Source organism: Thalia democratica, chromosome 5 (assembly GCF_965202585.1).
Source record: "Thalia democratica chromosome 5, ktThaDemo2.hap1.1, whole genome shotgun sequence".
Taxonomy (NCBI): Eukaryota; Metazoa; Chordata; class Thaliacea; order Salpida; family Salpidae; genus Thalia; species Thalia democratica.
This window is the reverse complement of record NC_139169.1, coordinates 71457124-71475858: the sequence shown is the minus strand read 5'-3', so window position 1 is coordinate 71475858 and position 18735 is coordinate 71457124. Positions and strand designations below refer to the sequence as shown.

Below are 18735 nucleotides of genomic sequence, written 5' to 3'. Positions count from 1 at the left end.
AAAAACTTTTAATCGGCCTGCATGCAAAATTGATTTTCCGTGCAAAAAAGTCATCGTGCCAAAATGTCGCTGTGCAAAAATTTCATCGTAAAAATGTGACGTTGTGCAACAATGCTGCCGTAAAAAATTGTCATCGCGTAAAAATGTTGCCGTGCAAAAAGGTCTCCTCGTGCAAAATTGACGCCGTGCAAAAGTGTCACCTCGTGCAAAAGTGACCCTCCGTGCAAAAGAGTCGTCGTGCAAAAGTGTCCCCTCGTTCAAAAGTGACCCTCCGTGCAAAAGTGTCGCCGTGCAAAAGTGTCCCCTCGTGCAAAAGTGACGCTCGTGCAAAAGAGTCGCCGTGCAAAAGTGTCACCTCGTGCAATAGTGACCCTCCGTGCAAAAGTGTCGTCGTGCAAAAGTGTCACCTTGTGCAAAAGTGACGCTCGTGCAAAAGAGTCGCCGTGCAAAAGTGTCCCCTCGTGCAAAAGTGACCCTGCGTGCAAAAGTGACCCTCGTGCAAAAGTGTCCCCTCGTGCAAAAGTGACGCTCGTGCAAAAGTGACGCTCGTGCAAAAGTGACACCCACCCTTTAAAACAGTTAAGCCTGCGAAAAGTTTATTATGTGAATATTAATCAGTTACTTATAATAGGCTGCCGACTCTCTGTTTGAATGCATCTTTAAAATGTTGAAGGTCAAAATTTATTACAGTAGTGTTTTACGTATTTTTAAATTATAATTATGACCTCATAAAATCAAAAATTACTTGAATTTTGTAGCCAGTTCCAACTCTATCATCACTCTACACAATTGAAAGCTGATATATAAAAATATATATATATAAAGGTGTAAGAATTAAAAGCAACTACTGAAACTTAAAAATAACAAAAAAAAAATACTATATACAAAAACAACTGTTAAAAACCTACTATTTAAATCGTTTTAACTATTTTGTTTAAGTTTTTTTAAGGATCTATGATTTTTTTTTAATGCATAACAAACATTATAATTACAGCAACAAATATAATGTGTGAAAGATAAGTAACAAAATTTTGTACTTATAAATTTGTATTTCTTAAAAGTGCACGGGATATTGTTAATTTTTTACGTTTTTACAACTAAAGCTAGTATTATTATTATGGATAAACTTTTTGTCAAATTTATAAAATATGAAAATTTTTTAGTAAGTAATAAAAAATAGTTGTTTAATAAAGCTATATTTACATTAGATACTTATCCCAATGTACATTTACTAAATGTTTCGAATTTATCTTGAGTAAATAAGTACATATTGCATTAACTTAAGCTTGACCTAAGAACATAATTTTTATTGTTTTCTTGTAAAATTTTTAACCTTTTTTCTATAATTAAAAATATTCTGAAATTAAACACCTGAAAGGCATAAAAAAAAAAGGTTTTAGTGTGTCAATTTTTATGATCAATTAAATTACTTGTACTACACTAAAAATAAAAAAAACATATATTGCTATTTTTAAATTAAAAAATAAATAACTACCAACTTATTTTATGGACTTTTTGAAGTATTGTGCAAATCTTTAAATTAAAGCTTAGTTTCAAAGACTATTATTTTCAATACAAAATAATTTTATTATCAACACTTTTAGTTAAAATATACGATAGCTAATGAATGCTTTTGCTCTTACTTATATATCACGTTTTATTAAATTTTTTAACAGTCCATATTTTCAAGTCAGGTTTGTTTTCTTATACACAAGTTTCGTTGTACTAATGGCATATTTTAAACTTTAACATTGAACACCAACAACTTCAACATACAGAACCGACGTAAATTTATCTGACTTCAATCTGCTTCTCTTTTAATAAAAGTATCCTACTGCTGTGGCAACAATCACTGCCCCAGCAATGAAGTACGGATACATACTGTCAGACGGTTCGTTAGCCTCTTTGTCAATCCAGCTTTTAATTTTGCGGACGTCCATTCCCAAGCTCGGTCCGCCGGTAAAACATTTCTTTCTGACGTCACGGCACCCACTGCCGTGAACTGCAAACACCACACCTTTAGTTAAAGGGTCATCCCCTTTTTTGAGAGCGCAAACCACCGGAGTGCCGGAGTCTCCACGGGTAGTTTGTTTGCAATTTCCGTAGTTGCAACCATAACAAAAATGCAAATTATGATTGAACTCGCCAAAACCATGAGTTTGCACGCATTTTTCGCCACTTATAATGTTGAAAGATCCCTGCCTTGCGTGATCTGGCTGATCGAATGAATATTGGAGTATGTTGTCTTCATTACGGACTAACTTATTGTATCCCCATCCTTGTACAACGCACTTAGCATCATCATCGAATTCCGTCTCAGGCTCAAGTAACTTCGCAGATTTAACAGTGTCTGTTATGTCAAACTTCTTTTTCGTATAAATGAGAGCTACATCGTAATCATTGTTCATAGTGTTCATGTACAATGATACCATTTTTATCAACAGTACGTCGTTGCGTTGTTGTGTTACTATAAACTTTCCAGTTTTTTGTACCAGCCAAAACGTCGACTTTGTAAGAATAATATTGTGTTGTGGTTCCATCAACAGTTTTGTTTTTATCTGCTACGTTGTGAGCAGCAGTTAAAATCCAATTCAACTTTATAAGGCCGCCAGATACTCTAATAGATCCAATTTGTTCATTTTTCTCCTTATCCAATACTTTCATGAACACTTATAAGTTTACCAAGTGTTTCAGTGTATGTTCTTTGGCTTTTAATTTACTGATAACTTGTGATTTTGTTTGGAAAAACAGCAAAAAGATTATTAAGAAGCAAAGTGTCTTTTCCACGCTCCAGGACATTTGAAAATCTGTCTCACAAAGTTGAAATAATTTATTAGTAATTACACTTTTTACAACTTTTTAGTCAAGTTTTGTAAATTCACCGTTTTATGACGTATTTCATCAAACGTTAATTAAATAATCTAAACAGAAGAACCTGTAATTATGAAGATTACCCAGTAAGATAAAATTTAAAATAATATATGACTGTATATTAATAAAACCACTTATATTTACCATACTATGCTGATCTTTTAATTAAGTTGGCAACAAACTTACCAAATTTTTAATACCTAAAGTAGAAAACCATAAAAATTAGTCAATAGTCACCTAATAGATGCTAAGTTAAAAAAATGAAAATTCATAAAAAGAACTATTAATTAACACATTTTTTTTATATACACCTAAACAAAAAACTCTTATAATTATCTGATATATGCTGCCTTCAGAAATATAAAAACTATATCCATCTATCAACACTGTTTTTTTTGTTTATTTATCAACAATTATCTAAAACACATTGTATTGCTGTTTTTATTCATTAATGACTTTTATTTAACTGATTAGTGCATATGTTTTATTAAAATTAATACAAAACTTTTCTAATAATATAAATAACTAATTTCAAAAACTAATGTGTTGACATTTTTTTATTTCAGTTTTACACAGTTGGTCACTACAGAATCTCTGTTCACTCTTGCCAAAAAAAGCTTAAATTATCTGATAAGTAGCACTCTTTAATTTTTTAAATGACAAATAATCAATTTAAACTGTTTTGCTATTACTTTAAAACTAATTTTTAACTTTTAGTTTAAAAAATACTAAGTCTCATTTTATAAAAAAAACAAGGAGACAAGTTATAAAAACTTAAATGATCAGATTGAATTACAAAATATTTTTTTATAGTTAAAAATAAAATCAGAAAATGGCATCAAAAAAATCAAGTGAAAGATATTTTAAACTAAGAGCCAAACAAGAGGCTGACCATCTTATAAGTTAAAATTTTATTCAAGTCGGTTTTTATCTGATATCAAAAATTTACTAACTGATAAAGCTAATAAGTAATAACAGTATACCAAAAGCGATTTTTATGGTATTAAAAGCTACTATAAAGTAATACTCAACACAAAATTTACAGTACCTGTTCGTACGGTAATGTCAAAAAAACAGATTATGACTTCTATAATCAAAAATTTTCGATATTTGGCTAAGTTTATACAACAGTTAAAGTTATTATACTTTTAAACTTTTTTTATAAATCGAGATTATGTAAGTACGTTGTGCACAAGTTTTAAATATAAAGGTTAAATATAAAAAGCTATCAGCTGTAAAGTTATGTCAGTTAGTATTACACGTTTAGTTGTTTGAAAAAATAGTTAGAGACCTCTACACTTTTTCAGAAGCAACTATACTTTATGAATGTTTATCAATAATTAATCAATTTACAGCATTATAGCAACTAACTTTTTACAATTAAAATTTTGATTTTTATCAAAAAATTAGTCACTTTTGTTTAACTTTAAGATAACAATTTGTTTATATAGTTTTTTTGTTATAGTAATATTAGCAAAAAACATTTTCCATCACTTTCAAAAATATTTTTCAGAATTTTAGTTTTATAAGCACTGACGAGCTTTTTGACGATAACAAAAAACGCTCAAAGTATTTGGTTCTAGGATCTGGTACACGAAGAACCTTACGGTTCTGCACGCCACAGATACCTTTTAATGTCTTGTCCAGGACAAGCACTTTTTCAAAACACTTTTGGCAGAATAAAGTTTAGAAAAAATTAATAGTATTTGTTATATATTTAGTGTGAAATAACACATTCATAAAAGTTAAGCATGTATGAAGAATTATATACATTACAAAAGTATTCTATTGGATTACACTTTTTCCTATAAAACTTATTCAGAAAACTAAGTTTCACTCAAAGAGTTCGCATTTAATAAAATATTTCTAAAGTACATGTAAGTTTAATGGGCAGTAAAGTGTTAATTGAGCATTAAGTTTTTATTTGAGATAAAAACTAGCAAATATAAACCAAAATAAATTGTTATCTTGAGACAAATTCAAAATAACTAACTAAGTAAATAATTAGGTAAATCATATATTATACACAACATCTATCAATAAAAAATTAAAAAATCTAAAAGTGTTCTTTGTTAAACTTTCATACTTAGGGTTTAAACATTTCATTAAAGCTGACCTGCTTTAAGAGCATAATCTAAGCTAAGTAACTTTAAATAAAATCTACAAATCTACCTTTAGCTTTAATATCTTTATGTTGCTTTGTAAATTAAATTTAACTTAAATTATTGATTAAGTAGTAAATAAATAAAATTACTTAAACAAAACCTTGTTGTTGCTTCAACTTCTAAATTGTAATAAACATCGAAATGAATAAAAACGCAATACTTTTACACTTTACTGTTAAAAATTAATATTATTGAAAATTAAAATACAATCTTATTATGACGTAACGTGTGGAATTTTTAAATTGTATAATTTTTTGTGTAAATACTTTGAGCTTGAAATTTTAAGTTTGCTACAAAAGTAAGCGATTTACTTCTTATAACTTTTACTTAATTTCTTATTAATTATTTAAACGATGCACTGACGAGTTCTTTGATTAGAACAGGGATTGACACCCTTTTATGAGTCGCGTATCAATTTTTCTAGAAAAACGTAGGCCTTTGTTAATTACTTGTCGTTTTAATTAGTTGTGTTTTTTACAAATGAAATAATTTCACTCAATTTATTTTGTGTTATGTGGTTAAGGTTTACAATTAGACTCTTAATCGCTTCTCATTACTAGTGCTCTACTATTGCTGGTTTTACCACACTTTGGGTCTAAAGTATTGTTTTTATTTTGATTACTACAAAAATTTTAAGATAATTACGGCCTGCGGAAGAATTTTTTTATACAGCCCGGCCTACGTTTTTCTAGAAAAATTGATACGCGACTCATAAAAGGGTGTCAATCCCTGTTCTAATCAAAGAACTCGTCAGTGCATCGTTTAAATAATTAATAAGAAATTAAGTAAAAGTTATAAGAAGTAAATCGCTTACTTTTGTAGCAAACTTAAAATTTCAAGCTCAAAGTATTTACACAAAAAATTATACAATTTAAAAATTCCACACGTTACGTCATAATAAGATTGTATTTTAATTTTCAATAATATTAATTTTTAACAGTAAAGTGTAAAAGTATTGCGTTTTTATTCATTTCGATGTTTATTACAATTTAGAAGTTGAAGCAACAACAAGGTTTTGTTTAAGTAATTTTATTTATTTACTACTTAATCAATAATTTAAGTTAAATTTAATTTACAAAGCAACATAAAGATATTAAAGCTAAAGGTAGATTTGTAGATTTTATTTAAAGTTACTTAGCTTAGATTATGCTCTTAAAGCAGGTCAGCTTTAATGAAATGTTTAAACCCTAAGTATGAAAGTTTAACAAAGAACACTTTTAGATTTTTTAATTTTTTATTGATAGATGTTGTGTATAATATATGATTTACCTAATTATTTACTTAGTTAGTTATTTTGAATTTGTCTCAAGATAACAATTTATTTTGGTTTATATTTGCTAGTTTTTATCTCAAATAAAAACTTAATGCTCAGTTAACACTTTACTGTCCATTAAACTTACATGTACTTTAGAAATATTTTATTAAATGCGAACTCTTTGAGTGAAACTTAGTTTTCTGAATAAGTTTTATAGGAAAAAGTGTAATCCAATAGAATACTTTTGTAATGTATATAATTCTTCATACATGCTTAACTTTTATGAATGTGTTATTTCACACTAAATATATAACAAATACTATTAATTTTTCTAAACTTTATTCTGCCAAAAGTGTTTTGAAAAAGTGCTTGTCCTGGACAAGACATTAAAAGGTATCCGTGGCGTGAAGAACCGTAAGGTTCTTCGTGTACCAGATCCTAGAACCAAATACTTTGAGCGTTTTTTGTTATCGTCAAAAAGCTCGTCAGTGCTTATAAAACTAAAATTCTGAAAAATATTTTTGAAAGTGATGGAAAATGTTTTTTGCTAATATTACTATAACAAAAAAACTATATAAACAAATTGTTATCTTAAAGTTAAACAAAAGTGACTAATTTTTTGATAAAAAGCAAAATTTTAATTGTAAAAAGGTAGTTGCTCTAATGCTGTAAATTGATTAATTATTGATAAACATTCATAAAGTATAGTTGCTTCTGAAAAAGAGTAGAGATATATCACTGTTTTTTCAAACAACTAAACGTATAATACTAACTGACATAACTTTACAGCTGATAGCTTTTTATATTTAACATTTATTCAAAGCTTGTGCACAACGTACTTACACAATCTCGATTCATAAAAAAAGTTTAAAAGTATAATAACTTTAACTGTTGTATAAACTTAGCCAAATATCGAAAATTTTTGATTATAGAAGTCATAATGTGTTTGTTTGATGTTATTGTACGAATAGCTACTGTAAATTTTGTGTTAAATATTACTTTATAGTAGCCTTTAATACCATAAGAAATCGCTATCGGTATAATTTTACTTCTTATTAGCTTTGTCAATTAGTAAATTTTTGATATTAGATAAAAACCGACTTGAATAGAATTTTAACTTATAAGATGTTTAGCCTCTTGTTTGGTTTTTAGTTTAATATATCTTTCACTTGATCTTTTTTAATGCCATTTTCTGATTTTATTTGTAACTATAAACAGTTGTTTTGTAATTCAATCTGATCATACAAATTTCGATAACCTGTCTCCTTGTTTTTTTATAAAATGAGACTTAGTATTGTTTTAAACTAAAAGCTATAAATTAGTTTTAAAGTTATAGCGAAACACTTTAAATTGATTATCTATCGTTTATGGAATTAAAGAATAAAACTTATCAGATAATTTAAGTTTTTTTGGCAAAAGTGAACAGAGATTCTGTAGTGACCAACTGTGTAAAATTGAAGCAAAAAAATATTTAAACATTTGTTTTTGAAATTAGTTAGTTTACATTATTAGAAAAGTTATGTATTGGTTTCAAAAAAACATATGCACTAATCAGTTACATAAAAGTCATTAATGAATAGTAAAGCAATACAAAGTGTTTTAGTTAATTGTTGATAAATAAACAAAAAAACAGTGTTGATAGATGGTTATAGTTTTTATATTTCTGAAGGCAGCATATATCAGGTGATTATCAGAGTATTCTAACTAGGTGTGTATAAAGAAAAATGTGTTAATTAATAGTTCTTTTTTTGAATTTTCTTATTTTTAAGTTAGCATCTATTAGGTAACTGTTGACTGATTTTGTGGTTTTCTGCTTTAGATAGTGAAAAGCTGGTAAATTTATTGCCAACTTAATTAAAAGATCAGCATAGTATGGTAAATATAAGTGGTTTTATTAAAATACAGTCATATATTATTTTAAATTTTAACATACTGGGTAATCTTCATAATTACAGGTTCTTCTGTTTAGATTATTTAATTAACGTTTGATGAAATACGTCATAAAACGGTGAATTTACAAAACTTGACTAAAAAGTTGTAAAAAGTATAATTACTAATAAGTTATTTCACTTTTGTGAGACAGGTTTTCAAATGTCCTGGAGCGTGGAAAAGACACTTTGCTTCTTAATAGCCTTTTTGCTGTTTTTCCAAACAAAATCACAAGTAATCAGTAAATTGAAAGCCAAAGATGGGACACTGAAACACTTGGTGAGCTTAAAAGTGTTCATGAAAATATTGGATAAGGAGAAAAATGAACGAATTGGGATTATTAGAGTATCTGGCAGCCTTATAAAGTTGAATTGGATTTTAACTGCTGCTCACAACGTAGCAGATAAAAACAAAACTGTTGATGGAACCACAACACAATATTATTATTACAAAGTCGACGTTTTAGCTGGTACAAAAAACTGGAAAGTTTACAGTAACACAACAACGCAACAACGTACTATTGATAAAAATGGTATCATTGTACATGAACACTATAACCCTATGAACAATGATTACGATGTAGCCCTCATTTATACGAAAAAGAAGTTTGACATAACAGACACTGTTAAACCTGCGATGTTACTTGAGCCCGAGACGGAATTCGATGCCGATGCTAAGTGCGTTGTACAAGGATGGGGATACAATAAGTTGGTCCGTGATAAGTACAACCTACTTCAATATTCATTCGATCAACCAAATCATGCAAGGCAAGGATCTGTCAATATTTTAAGTGGCGAGAGTTGCGCGCAAACTCATGGTTTGTTCGAGTTCAATCATAATTTGCATTTTTGTTACGGCTGCAACTACGGAAATTGCAAACAAACTTCCCGTGGAGACTCCGGTACTCCGGTTGTTTGCGCTCTCAAAAAAGGGGATGACCCTTTAACCAAAGGTGTGGTGTTTGCAGTTCACGGCAGCGGGTGCGGTGACGTCAGAAAGAAATGTTTTCCCGGCGGACCGAGCTTGGGAATGGACGTCCGCAAAATTAAAAGCTGGATTAACAAAGAGGCTAACGAACCGTCTGACAGTATGTATCCGTACTTCATCGCTGCTGGGGCAGTAATTGTTGCCACAGCAGTAGGATACTTTTATTAAAACAAAAGCAACCAAATCAAATCAGACAAATTTATGTCAGTTTCCGTATGTCGAAGTTGGTGGTGTTCAATGTTTAAGTTTAAAATGCCATAAGTACAACAGAACTTTTGTATAAGAAAACATACTTAACTTGAAAATATGGATTGTTAAAAAGTATTATAAAACTTAAAAAATAAGTAAAAAAAAAAGTATAGCATTCATTAGTTGTTTAAGATTGTAAATTAAGCTGTTATAAATAATAAAAGCATTGTAAAAACTTATCACAGTTTTTGTCTTTTGCGGGCCGAAGCATTTCGAATTAGTGATTTACCGGATCCAGTATCTGTATCCAGCCAAATAATGAATTTTTAGATCCGAATCCGACTGGACACTCATTTTAAGTCGTGGTACAGATCTGGTCCGATTGTAATGTAAAAATCTAATATCTTAAAAGCTAGATAATACATCATTTACCAGGAATTCCTTTCTAAGGCTGTACATTTTCCTCCCTTTGTAAACCCGCGTCGGCAAAAAGCAGCCCGTGCGCTATATCCAACCCACGAAGCAAAAAACTGCGGCCCGAGAGGTACTTTTCATAAGTATACCTTTTAAAAACATTGTTAAAAATTTTTTATTGTAAGACTTTCAACTAGGTTCTTAATATACTGAATACTCCTTAATAATACACTATTATGCTCATTTTTTCATAAAATTGGTTAAAAGTAGTACTTTTATATTAAACGCTACAACTATTTTGAAATGACTGGGGCCCGCAGCAGATTTTTCTATACAGTGCGACCTGCGAGCAAGTATTTAAAAAAGAATGGGCCCGTGTATTATAGAAAGATACCGACCCTCGTTAAAACCCAAAGTTTTTATTGATGCCTACACTTTTAAAACTAAAAAGAAGTTGAACTAAATGCATTTCCACCATTATATGCTAAATAAAACAATAGTATATTAGTACTTAGAAATACTATCCATTTTTAAAGGTAATACTTTCGTTTGAGAAATAATATCTTCATTAATTACTTTCACGCTTTTTGAATACTTTAACAAAGACTAAAACACCTACTAATTTGTGAAAATTTAATTATGTTTTACAATGAAAACTAAGTTTTTGCGAATGTTGTATAAGAGAAAACAATCGTACCGTAAACCTGAAAAATTTTAATTGACTTTTGTAATTGAGGAAAAGATAGATTTATTAAAAACAAAATAACAAATAATAGTTGAACATTCAAGTGCTCGATTATAGCTTATAATTAATTTTACGTTTAAGGGTGTCTTTAAAAAAAGTTAATGCTATTCAAATGAGCTCGAAAAAAATTTAACTGAAAGCTATGACGTCATAAATGCTAAACATGTTTAAATACTGGTGAGTAGTAAAGTACCAGATTTCGCCATTTTGGCTAAGATCTGCCAGTGTCGATAAATTAATACACTAAATTTACAACGAATCGCTCAGTAAAAATAAACTGATAAACTAAAAAGCATAAAAAGTTTCAATTTTAGTGTTTATACAAGTTGTAATTGCTGTGTTTTATAAGTTCACAGTAAGTTTTATTGTTTCTACCTAAGGCAAAAAAGTTTTTTTAATAAAAAAAGCAAAGAAGTATCAACTGCTTGCGTATTATTGGCATATGTTTACCTTTTATTTCAAAGCATGTTGGCAAAAAACGATTTTTCAATGTTCCTATAGTATATTTTCATCAAAAAAATCAAAATAATCAAATATTCACTTATTCGCTAAGAAATGTTTGGGTTAGGAATGATAGTAAACCTTTATATCGTTATTATTAATAACTTAAAAATTTTGCTTTAAACTGTGAATGTAACATTAGGGTTCCCACTAAAATTAAAAAAAAGGACATCGATAATACATAGCAAGTTTATAGGGAAACTATAAATAAAAAAACAATGAATTTTAAACATAAAATCATATTTTTAGGGTAAATTAGTTAAATTTTTGATTAACTGTTTATAAGCATAACTCAATAAAAAATTTACAAAAGTTTGAGGGTTTTTGAGCTGTAATATAACTTAAATAAGCAAACTTAAGGTAAATTTTAAAGAAGGGAAATTTCTATCTGCTAGATGTTACCATAAAGTAACATGGATTATACTGAGATTGTAAGGATTTAAAAAAAAAAAGTTTATCAAATTAAAAGATTATTAAACTTTTTAACACGTTTTTTCACTACACGGTGTCGGTGTTTTTATTTTAAAATTTCAATCACCAAGCATAAAATGGTAATTATAGAAGTTTCTAGAGAATTCACATATTTTAAATTGTTTAGGAGAGCTATAGGGATTTTTCAGAATATTGCAAACTTATAGGAATTAATAAGGAATTATAGGGATTTATACGGAGGTGGGAACACTGTAACATGTATAAAAATCTTTTTAACATAGGAAACTAAAATAAAATAACAATCAAAGTAGGTAATTAAGTTGTCTTAATAATAAAAAAACATAACCAATGATATGTAATTAAATTACTAGTCAAATATCTGTGAGAAGCTACTAACTATCACTTATTAGTAGTGAGAAGCTTAAACTGTCACATCACAGTAGTAAGAAGTTACAACTACCTCATCACAGTAGTAAAAAGCTACAACTATCACATCACAGTATTAAAGAGTCTACAAATACCACATCACAATAGTAAAGTGCTTACAACAATCACATCACAGTAGTGAAGAGTTTACAACTATCACATCACAGTAGTAAAGAGTTTACAACTATCACATCACAGTAGTTAGGAGTTTACAACTATCACATCACAGTAGTGAAGAGTTTACAACTCTCACATCACAGTAGTAAAAAGCTACAACTATCACATCACAGTAGTAAGGAGTTACAACTATCACATCAAAGTAGTGAGAAGCTACAACTATCATATAACAGTAGTATTTAAACAAGGTATATAAATTAATTAGCACAAAACATAAAATTGTATATAAAATTTATACAGTACGGTAAATCACTACAGTTCATATAAAATTTATATAAATTAACTTTAATAAATTATTTAAAAAAATGTTTCAAACGTTCTCACTGTGTGGGTAATACCCTGTTTACCTAACTACTAGTTTAAAAATGGATTAAAATGTTTGGTTAAAATTACTTCGATGATCAAGGCCGAAAGTTTATATCTAAATTCTTTTAAAGTATTGAAGTTATGAAATATTAAAATCCAAACATCATTAGTGAACTTATACTTGTAGGTTTTATTAGAGTTTATTTTATGAGGTATTTAACGAGCTCGTTGCTATTTTTTGTATAATTAATATAAGTACTAAAAGCATAAAAACTTTAAACTATAAAAAACAAATTCTAATTGCTCTTTCGTTAAAGTTTAAAAAATCAACAATTTACACATTCTATATAAGACTCAAAACTTATTCTATTTGTTTTACGTTAAAATTTGTATCTCATAAATTCAATGTTTTTATATGTCAAAGTTAATAGTACCTAGTATAAATTTAAAATAAAAATTAACTACCTTTACAAAGTTTGTTAATTTGAGAAAAAATTTAAGTTATTAGAGTTAAACTGTATTTCTACCTGTATTTATTTATTTGCATAAAACCTATTTAGGTTTAAAACAAAATAAAATATAAAAATAAACTTAAACTTAAAACTTTGAAAACATAAAATAAACTCAAAAAGTTGTGTTATAACTAAATGTATTTTAATTAACATAAAAGTTATATTGTAAACAATGTATACAGTAACTAAAAATTAAATTACTTGTGTACACTAATAATTTATAACAACCTGATAACCAACTGTAGTGCAATCAATAGGGTATTGACACTTTAAAAGAGTAGCTTTAAGATAGTTTCTAAAACATTACAGAATTGAAAACTATTATATTAGAGTCGTCTAAAAAACTAAGAAGCAAACAACTATTAATTCACAGTAGTTATCATTATGTGATAGTTGTAAACTCATCACCATTTTATGTAATAGTTGTAAACTCATCACTACTGTGATGTGGTAGTTGTAACTTATCACTACTGTGATATGATAGTTGTAGCTCATAACTACTTTGATGTGATAGTTGTAAACTCATCACTACTGTGATGTGATAGTTGTAAACTCTTTCACTACTGTGATGTGATAGTTGTAAATTCTTCACTACTGTGTTGTGATAGTTGTAAACTCTTTTACTACTCTGATGTGATAGTTGTAGCTCCGTACTACTATGATAAAAGTTGCTCCTAAATAGTGTGTTGTAAACTTCTTAATGTTATAGGCAACTGTGATGTGATTGTTGTAAATTCCGTAATGTTTTGAAAACTATGATAAAAATTAAAAGCGTCAATGTCTTTTTGGTTAGTGGCAGAGTCAGTATTTGACCTTTATTTAAATTACTTATTTGCATTACAGTTGTTTGTTAGGTTGTTATATAAAATAAAAGTACACGAATCAATTGATTTTTCTTACTGTCTACATTGTTTATAACTTTTATGTTAATAAAAATAAATAATGCGTTTTATGTTTGTTTAAGTTCTTTTATCTTAATCGGTCTGTGCTAGCTATAAAATGATTTGTATAAATCTTAAAGCTAAAGCTTGAAAATTAATTGATTTTATAGTAGTGTAGATAAGATAAAAACTATACAAACTTGCGCTAGACTTACAGCGTAGCTTATAGACTGTAATTTAAAGACTTTGTATATGAAAATTAAATTTTTAAAGGTTAAACAGTTTTTATTTACTTGAGTTAAAATTATCTAGTTTATGTAAATGACAAGAGGGTCTAACTTAAATATAGTTTCAACAGTTTACTTTACATAGTCAAACAAAGAATAATTTCATAATTTTAAAAAACTGTGTAGTGAATCTTAAACAATCGAAATAAAAAAAGTTTGATTTATGTAATTGATAAAAGAATAAAATAAAAAATTATGACATAAGTTAAAATAGTATAGGTTGAAACTAAATTTTATTAGAAAATTTATTAGAATCAAAACTAAATAACTACTAAGTTTTCTTTGAGGGAAAATAAATTGTTTTCTATTACAAAACAACTTTATTGATAATTTTATAGTATATTATCATCAAAAATATGAAATGATAACTAATTTTTATTTATAGGGTAGATTAATCAGGTTAAAAGTGATCGGGTTAACTAAGATTTTTTTACATATGATCGGGTTAGATATGTTCTGGTTAAAAATGATCGAGTTAGATATGATCTGGATAGAAATAATGGGTTAGAAGTAACTGACTTAAAAAATATCTGGTTAATAGTTATCGGGTTAGATATGCTCTGGTTAGAAATAATCGAGTTAGATTTTATCGGGTTAGAAATAATCGAGTTAGATTTTATCGGGTTAGAAATGACAGTAATCCCTTAAAGTATGTTATTATTGATAATTTAAAAAAATTGCTTTAAATTGTAAATGTAACATTTAAAACGAAATCTTTTTAACATAAGAGGCTAAATATAATAATAATCAAAACTATTTAGTAACTTGTAATTATAATAGAAAAACATGTTTAAAGATATGTAAATATATTACTTATTCAAACAATTCAAGTTAAAAAAATTTGCAAAATATTCTTTTTAAATCAAAATTAAGTTATAATTAAAAAAAAAAACAACAGCAGACGTGAAAAACTTGATGGAAAAAAATGGAAAACTACTGTTTTTTAGTGTTCTTAAAAGTAAAATTAATAATCAATGTCTTTATAAAAAAGTAAACTTTTTGAGCTGGTTATTTCAAAAAGCAATTTTTGCGTTTAAAGGTATAAAGAAAAGTAATCTATAACTTTCCTAAATTATTCAGATTGCAGATATAATTTATAAAAATACCCTAAATGCAAAGTTTTTATCTGATAAATCTGACCCAAAATATTATCTCTATGTTAGAGTTTATTGAACGATAAAAAAACGCTCAAAATATTTTGTCATAGGTATGGTGCACGAAAAACAGGATTGCCAAAAATCCTGGAAAAACCTGGAATTTTAAACAACTTTTACATGTTAAGTAGTAAAATTTCAATTTGACAAAAAAAAAATTTCTTCATCATTAAAAATATTTTTTAACAACAAACACATTTAAAGAAGCTTTAAGATATCTTTTCAATGTCGTAGTACTATTTAACACATTTTTTTTACCTTAAACTTTTTTTCAAACTAAAATTGAACCCTAAAGCGTGTAATTTTAAAAGCTTGGAAGAAATTGTGAAAACCTGGAAAAATAATTCTAAAAACACTTAGAAACCCTGGAAGAACCTTAAGGTTATCGAGGCACACACCACGGATACCTGTTAATGTCTAGTCAAGGACAGGACTTTAGCTAATATAATAATGAAAAAATACCTTTTAAAAAAAATCTTATCATTTAAAGATTCCAGTTCTTAACACGAAATTCAAATTTAAACTTGACTAGAATGTAGCCAGATAAAAAATTTTAATCTAGTAAATCTTTAATTAATACCAATGAATATATGTAAAAAGTAAAATTTAACAACCACTAGCTTTAGTATACACAGTATCACTTAAAACTATATAAATGATACTTTAAAGAGTGTATTTGATCACTAATTTTTGGGAAATCTGTCGATTTTTTTTCAAGTTTTTAGAGATAAGCCTTTAAGTTGTCATTAAATAAATATTAAAACTGCATAAATTGTTAAAAAGCTATAAATTTTTACACTGGTCAAAGTGAATATATAAATAAAAGATGCATATTTGTAACAGGCTTAAAAGTCGACCTTTAAAGACGAACTTTTAGTATACTTTGTTGTACAATAGGGGTTGCAACTTTTTTAGTGTCCTAGTCATATTTACCAGTAAAAGATTATTTTGAGGGCTGAGCTTATTTAAAAAACCTTGAGTAATAAAAACTTGAGTTATTTCGAAAATTAGAGTAAGGAACTCTAAGAACTTTAAATTGTTAATAAATTCTTGTAAGAAAAGCATTACTGTACATTTAAAATTCAAATTAAAGAATGTTTCGATATTGGTTGTAATCTTAATCTTGTATCTTATTATACATTTAATTTACACAAATCTCATTCGAAAGCTAAAAACTAGTTGAGAACTAAAGATTTGTACTTAACATTTTAGATCTTGCCGTAACTTTCCCACCCTTAATATACAAAAACTTTGAAAAAATTAAAAGCACTAGTAAAGTAAACCATTTAAAACAATTAAAAGTAAAATTTCTACATAACAGACTAAAATTGAGATAGGACTTTTTAGCAAACCAGTTGGTATTATAAGCAGGGGTCGGCAACTTCACGAGATACCGGCCAGGTTTAATTAAAAAGTCGTTTACAGGTAAAAAATTATCGAGAAAATTTTTTAAACTATAAAATAAACATAAAAAAGTGTTTAAACAATGAAAACTAACTAGGCAGCAGTATACTCACAAGCAAAATGAAAACTTTATCAGTAAAACTGTTTTACAGAAAACCTTAAACTTGCCTTTATTGTAATAACTGTTGTTTTAGCTGAAGTTTACATCGCAGGCCAATTTTTTTTAAGTTTGCGTATCACATTTGGTCCGTGGGCTGCAGTTTGCGCAAACCTGTGATAAGTGTTTACACATGTAAGATTCGGGTGATAATTGATGTAAAAGTAAAACAAATAAGTATATTGTCTTTTATGCGTTCATTTTATTTAAGCAAGTTGCTTATAAAAAGTTGATCAAACTAAACACAAACAGAAATAGCTCTAAATTCCTCTAATATAATACTAATAATTTGAAAACATTTATTTATTTCTTAATACAATATATCTTACAAAGTATTTAGTTGTAATTTTTTGAGTTTAGACTTTTGTTTACTTTTATTTGTTCTTTTTAAAGGCTAGTATTTTTGAGGTGCCAAAGAGCAGATAACTTGCTGATTTTATAAAAACTTTTTTCAAGAATAAGCTAAATTTGTCTGTCAATAAAGTATGATGTTTATTGGCTATTACAATGTTGTTTTTACTATTTTTCAAACTTTGCCAAAAAACATAAATGTCCTGGACAAGACGTTAAAAGGTATTCAAAAGGTGTGCGACTCGGTAACCAAAAGGACTTTTTGTGAACCAGATCCTACGACAAAATATTTTGAGCAATGTTTTTTTTTTTCGTTCAACGTACAATATATATAGCACTGATTTTTATTTGTTGTGAGCAGTTTATTTAGTTTTTAACATTTACTTAATTTAAGAACTAATCAAAACTTTTGTATTTTATGTGAATATTTGAATACCTAAGAACGTTAAATAGTTTTGTTTATGTTAGTATATCAACATTGTTTTTCAAAGAACTGTTATTAAGTTAAATCGTCCATTAAATAGAAATAAATAGTTTTTTACGTGTATAATGCTATTATAAATTAAATAGTTAGAGACTTAATTTTTAAGTTTATTGAAGAAAAATTCAAAATGTTAGAAAACTAGCTTTTGCAGTAGTTTTAGATGTATATTTAGTAATAGTTGTTTTTCAAACAAAGATTCGGCTTGAACTGGATCCAAAAAAGATCTAATTACTAAATTTTTCAAAGCAAAACTGGAAACTAAGACACTAAATTAAACTATTTTCAGAATAAATAACTAGTAAAACATTTTTTGAGGCTAAAATAAAAACAGTTAACTAAACGAAAACTATTAACTAATTACATTAGATATACATCGGAAGTAAAATTAACAAAACAATTAAATATTAGTTTTATAATATTCAAGTTTAACTGCAATAAAAAAATTGAGCTTAAAGCAAGTTAAATCTATACAAAAATAATACCACAATAAACCGATAAACTAAAGTCAGATACTTATTTGTTAGTTTTAGTCAGATCTCGAGAAACTACACCTTGCCAAAGTGGCTTCAACCAGTGCCGTTATTTAAACTGTAAAAATTTTTGAAAACAAATTAAATTATTATTTTATCAACTTTGTTTTACAAAATGCATTTAATTTTTTTTGTGCGTCAGAAAATAAAGTGATCACATGACAGTAATTTTGTCATCAAACATATATTGTTATCATCTTAAGAATAAAATGAAAAACATGATGGAAGATATATTATGATTAATCTCCTCTGTTACTTACAAAATACGTCCAACATTTTTTTTTAAATTTCTATTAATAACAATAAAATTCGGTATAAAACAATTAGAAATGGAATAAACATTTTTCATATTGTAGTTATTAAAAAATTTGCCACATCTTTTACCTTAGAAAAAATTAATGACTTTATTTGTTACCTATTTTTGATAAAAGTAAACTAGTGCATTTATTTTTGTTTTAAATAAAAATAAAACGTTTATGTTTGATTACATTCGACACTTAGATGGTATTTTTGTCAATTTGTATCAAAAGCTGTGAACACTAATTATATTCAGTTTAACAAAACTAATCACGAGATAC

The 18735-nt window shown here is 27.5% G+C and overlaps 2 protein-coding genes across 2 annotated transcripts; one reads left to right on the top strand and one right to left on the bottom strand.

Annotated features, from left to right (window-relative positions):
- Nucleotides 1–1817: 1817 nt before the first annotated feature.
- On the bottom strand, nucleotides 1818–2432 carry LOC145836836 (transmembrane protease serine 12-like). Its single transcript, XM_082944608.1, has one exon. It carries the CDS (start codon nucleotides 2430–2432, stop codon nucleotides 1818–1820), a length of 615 nt encoding a protein of 204 aa, XP_082800734.1.
- A 5950-nt stretch (nucleotides 2433–8382) lies between these two features.
- On the top strand, nucleotides 8383–9375 carry LOC145836835 (trypsin-3-like). The gene has a single exon (XM_082944607.1). The coding sequence runs from the start codon at nucleotides 8383–8385 to the stop codon at nucleotides 9373–9375; it is 993 nt and encodes a 330-aa protein (XP_082800733.1).
- Nucleotides 9376–18735: the final 9360 nt, after the last annotated feature.

What these genes read in the sequence shown, in the direction of transcription:
- LOC145836836 (XM_082944608.1), bottom strand. Translation starts at nt 2,432, where the DNA reads ATGGTATCATTGTACATGAACACTATGAACAATGATTACGATGTAGCT.
- LOC145836835 (XM_082944607.1), top strand. Translation starts at nt 8,383, where the DNA reads ATGTCCTGGAGCGTGGAAAAGACACTTTGCTTCTTAATAGCCTTTTTG.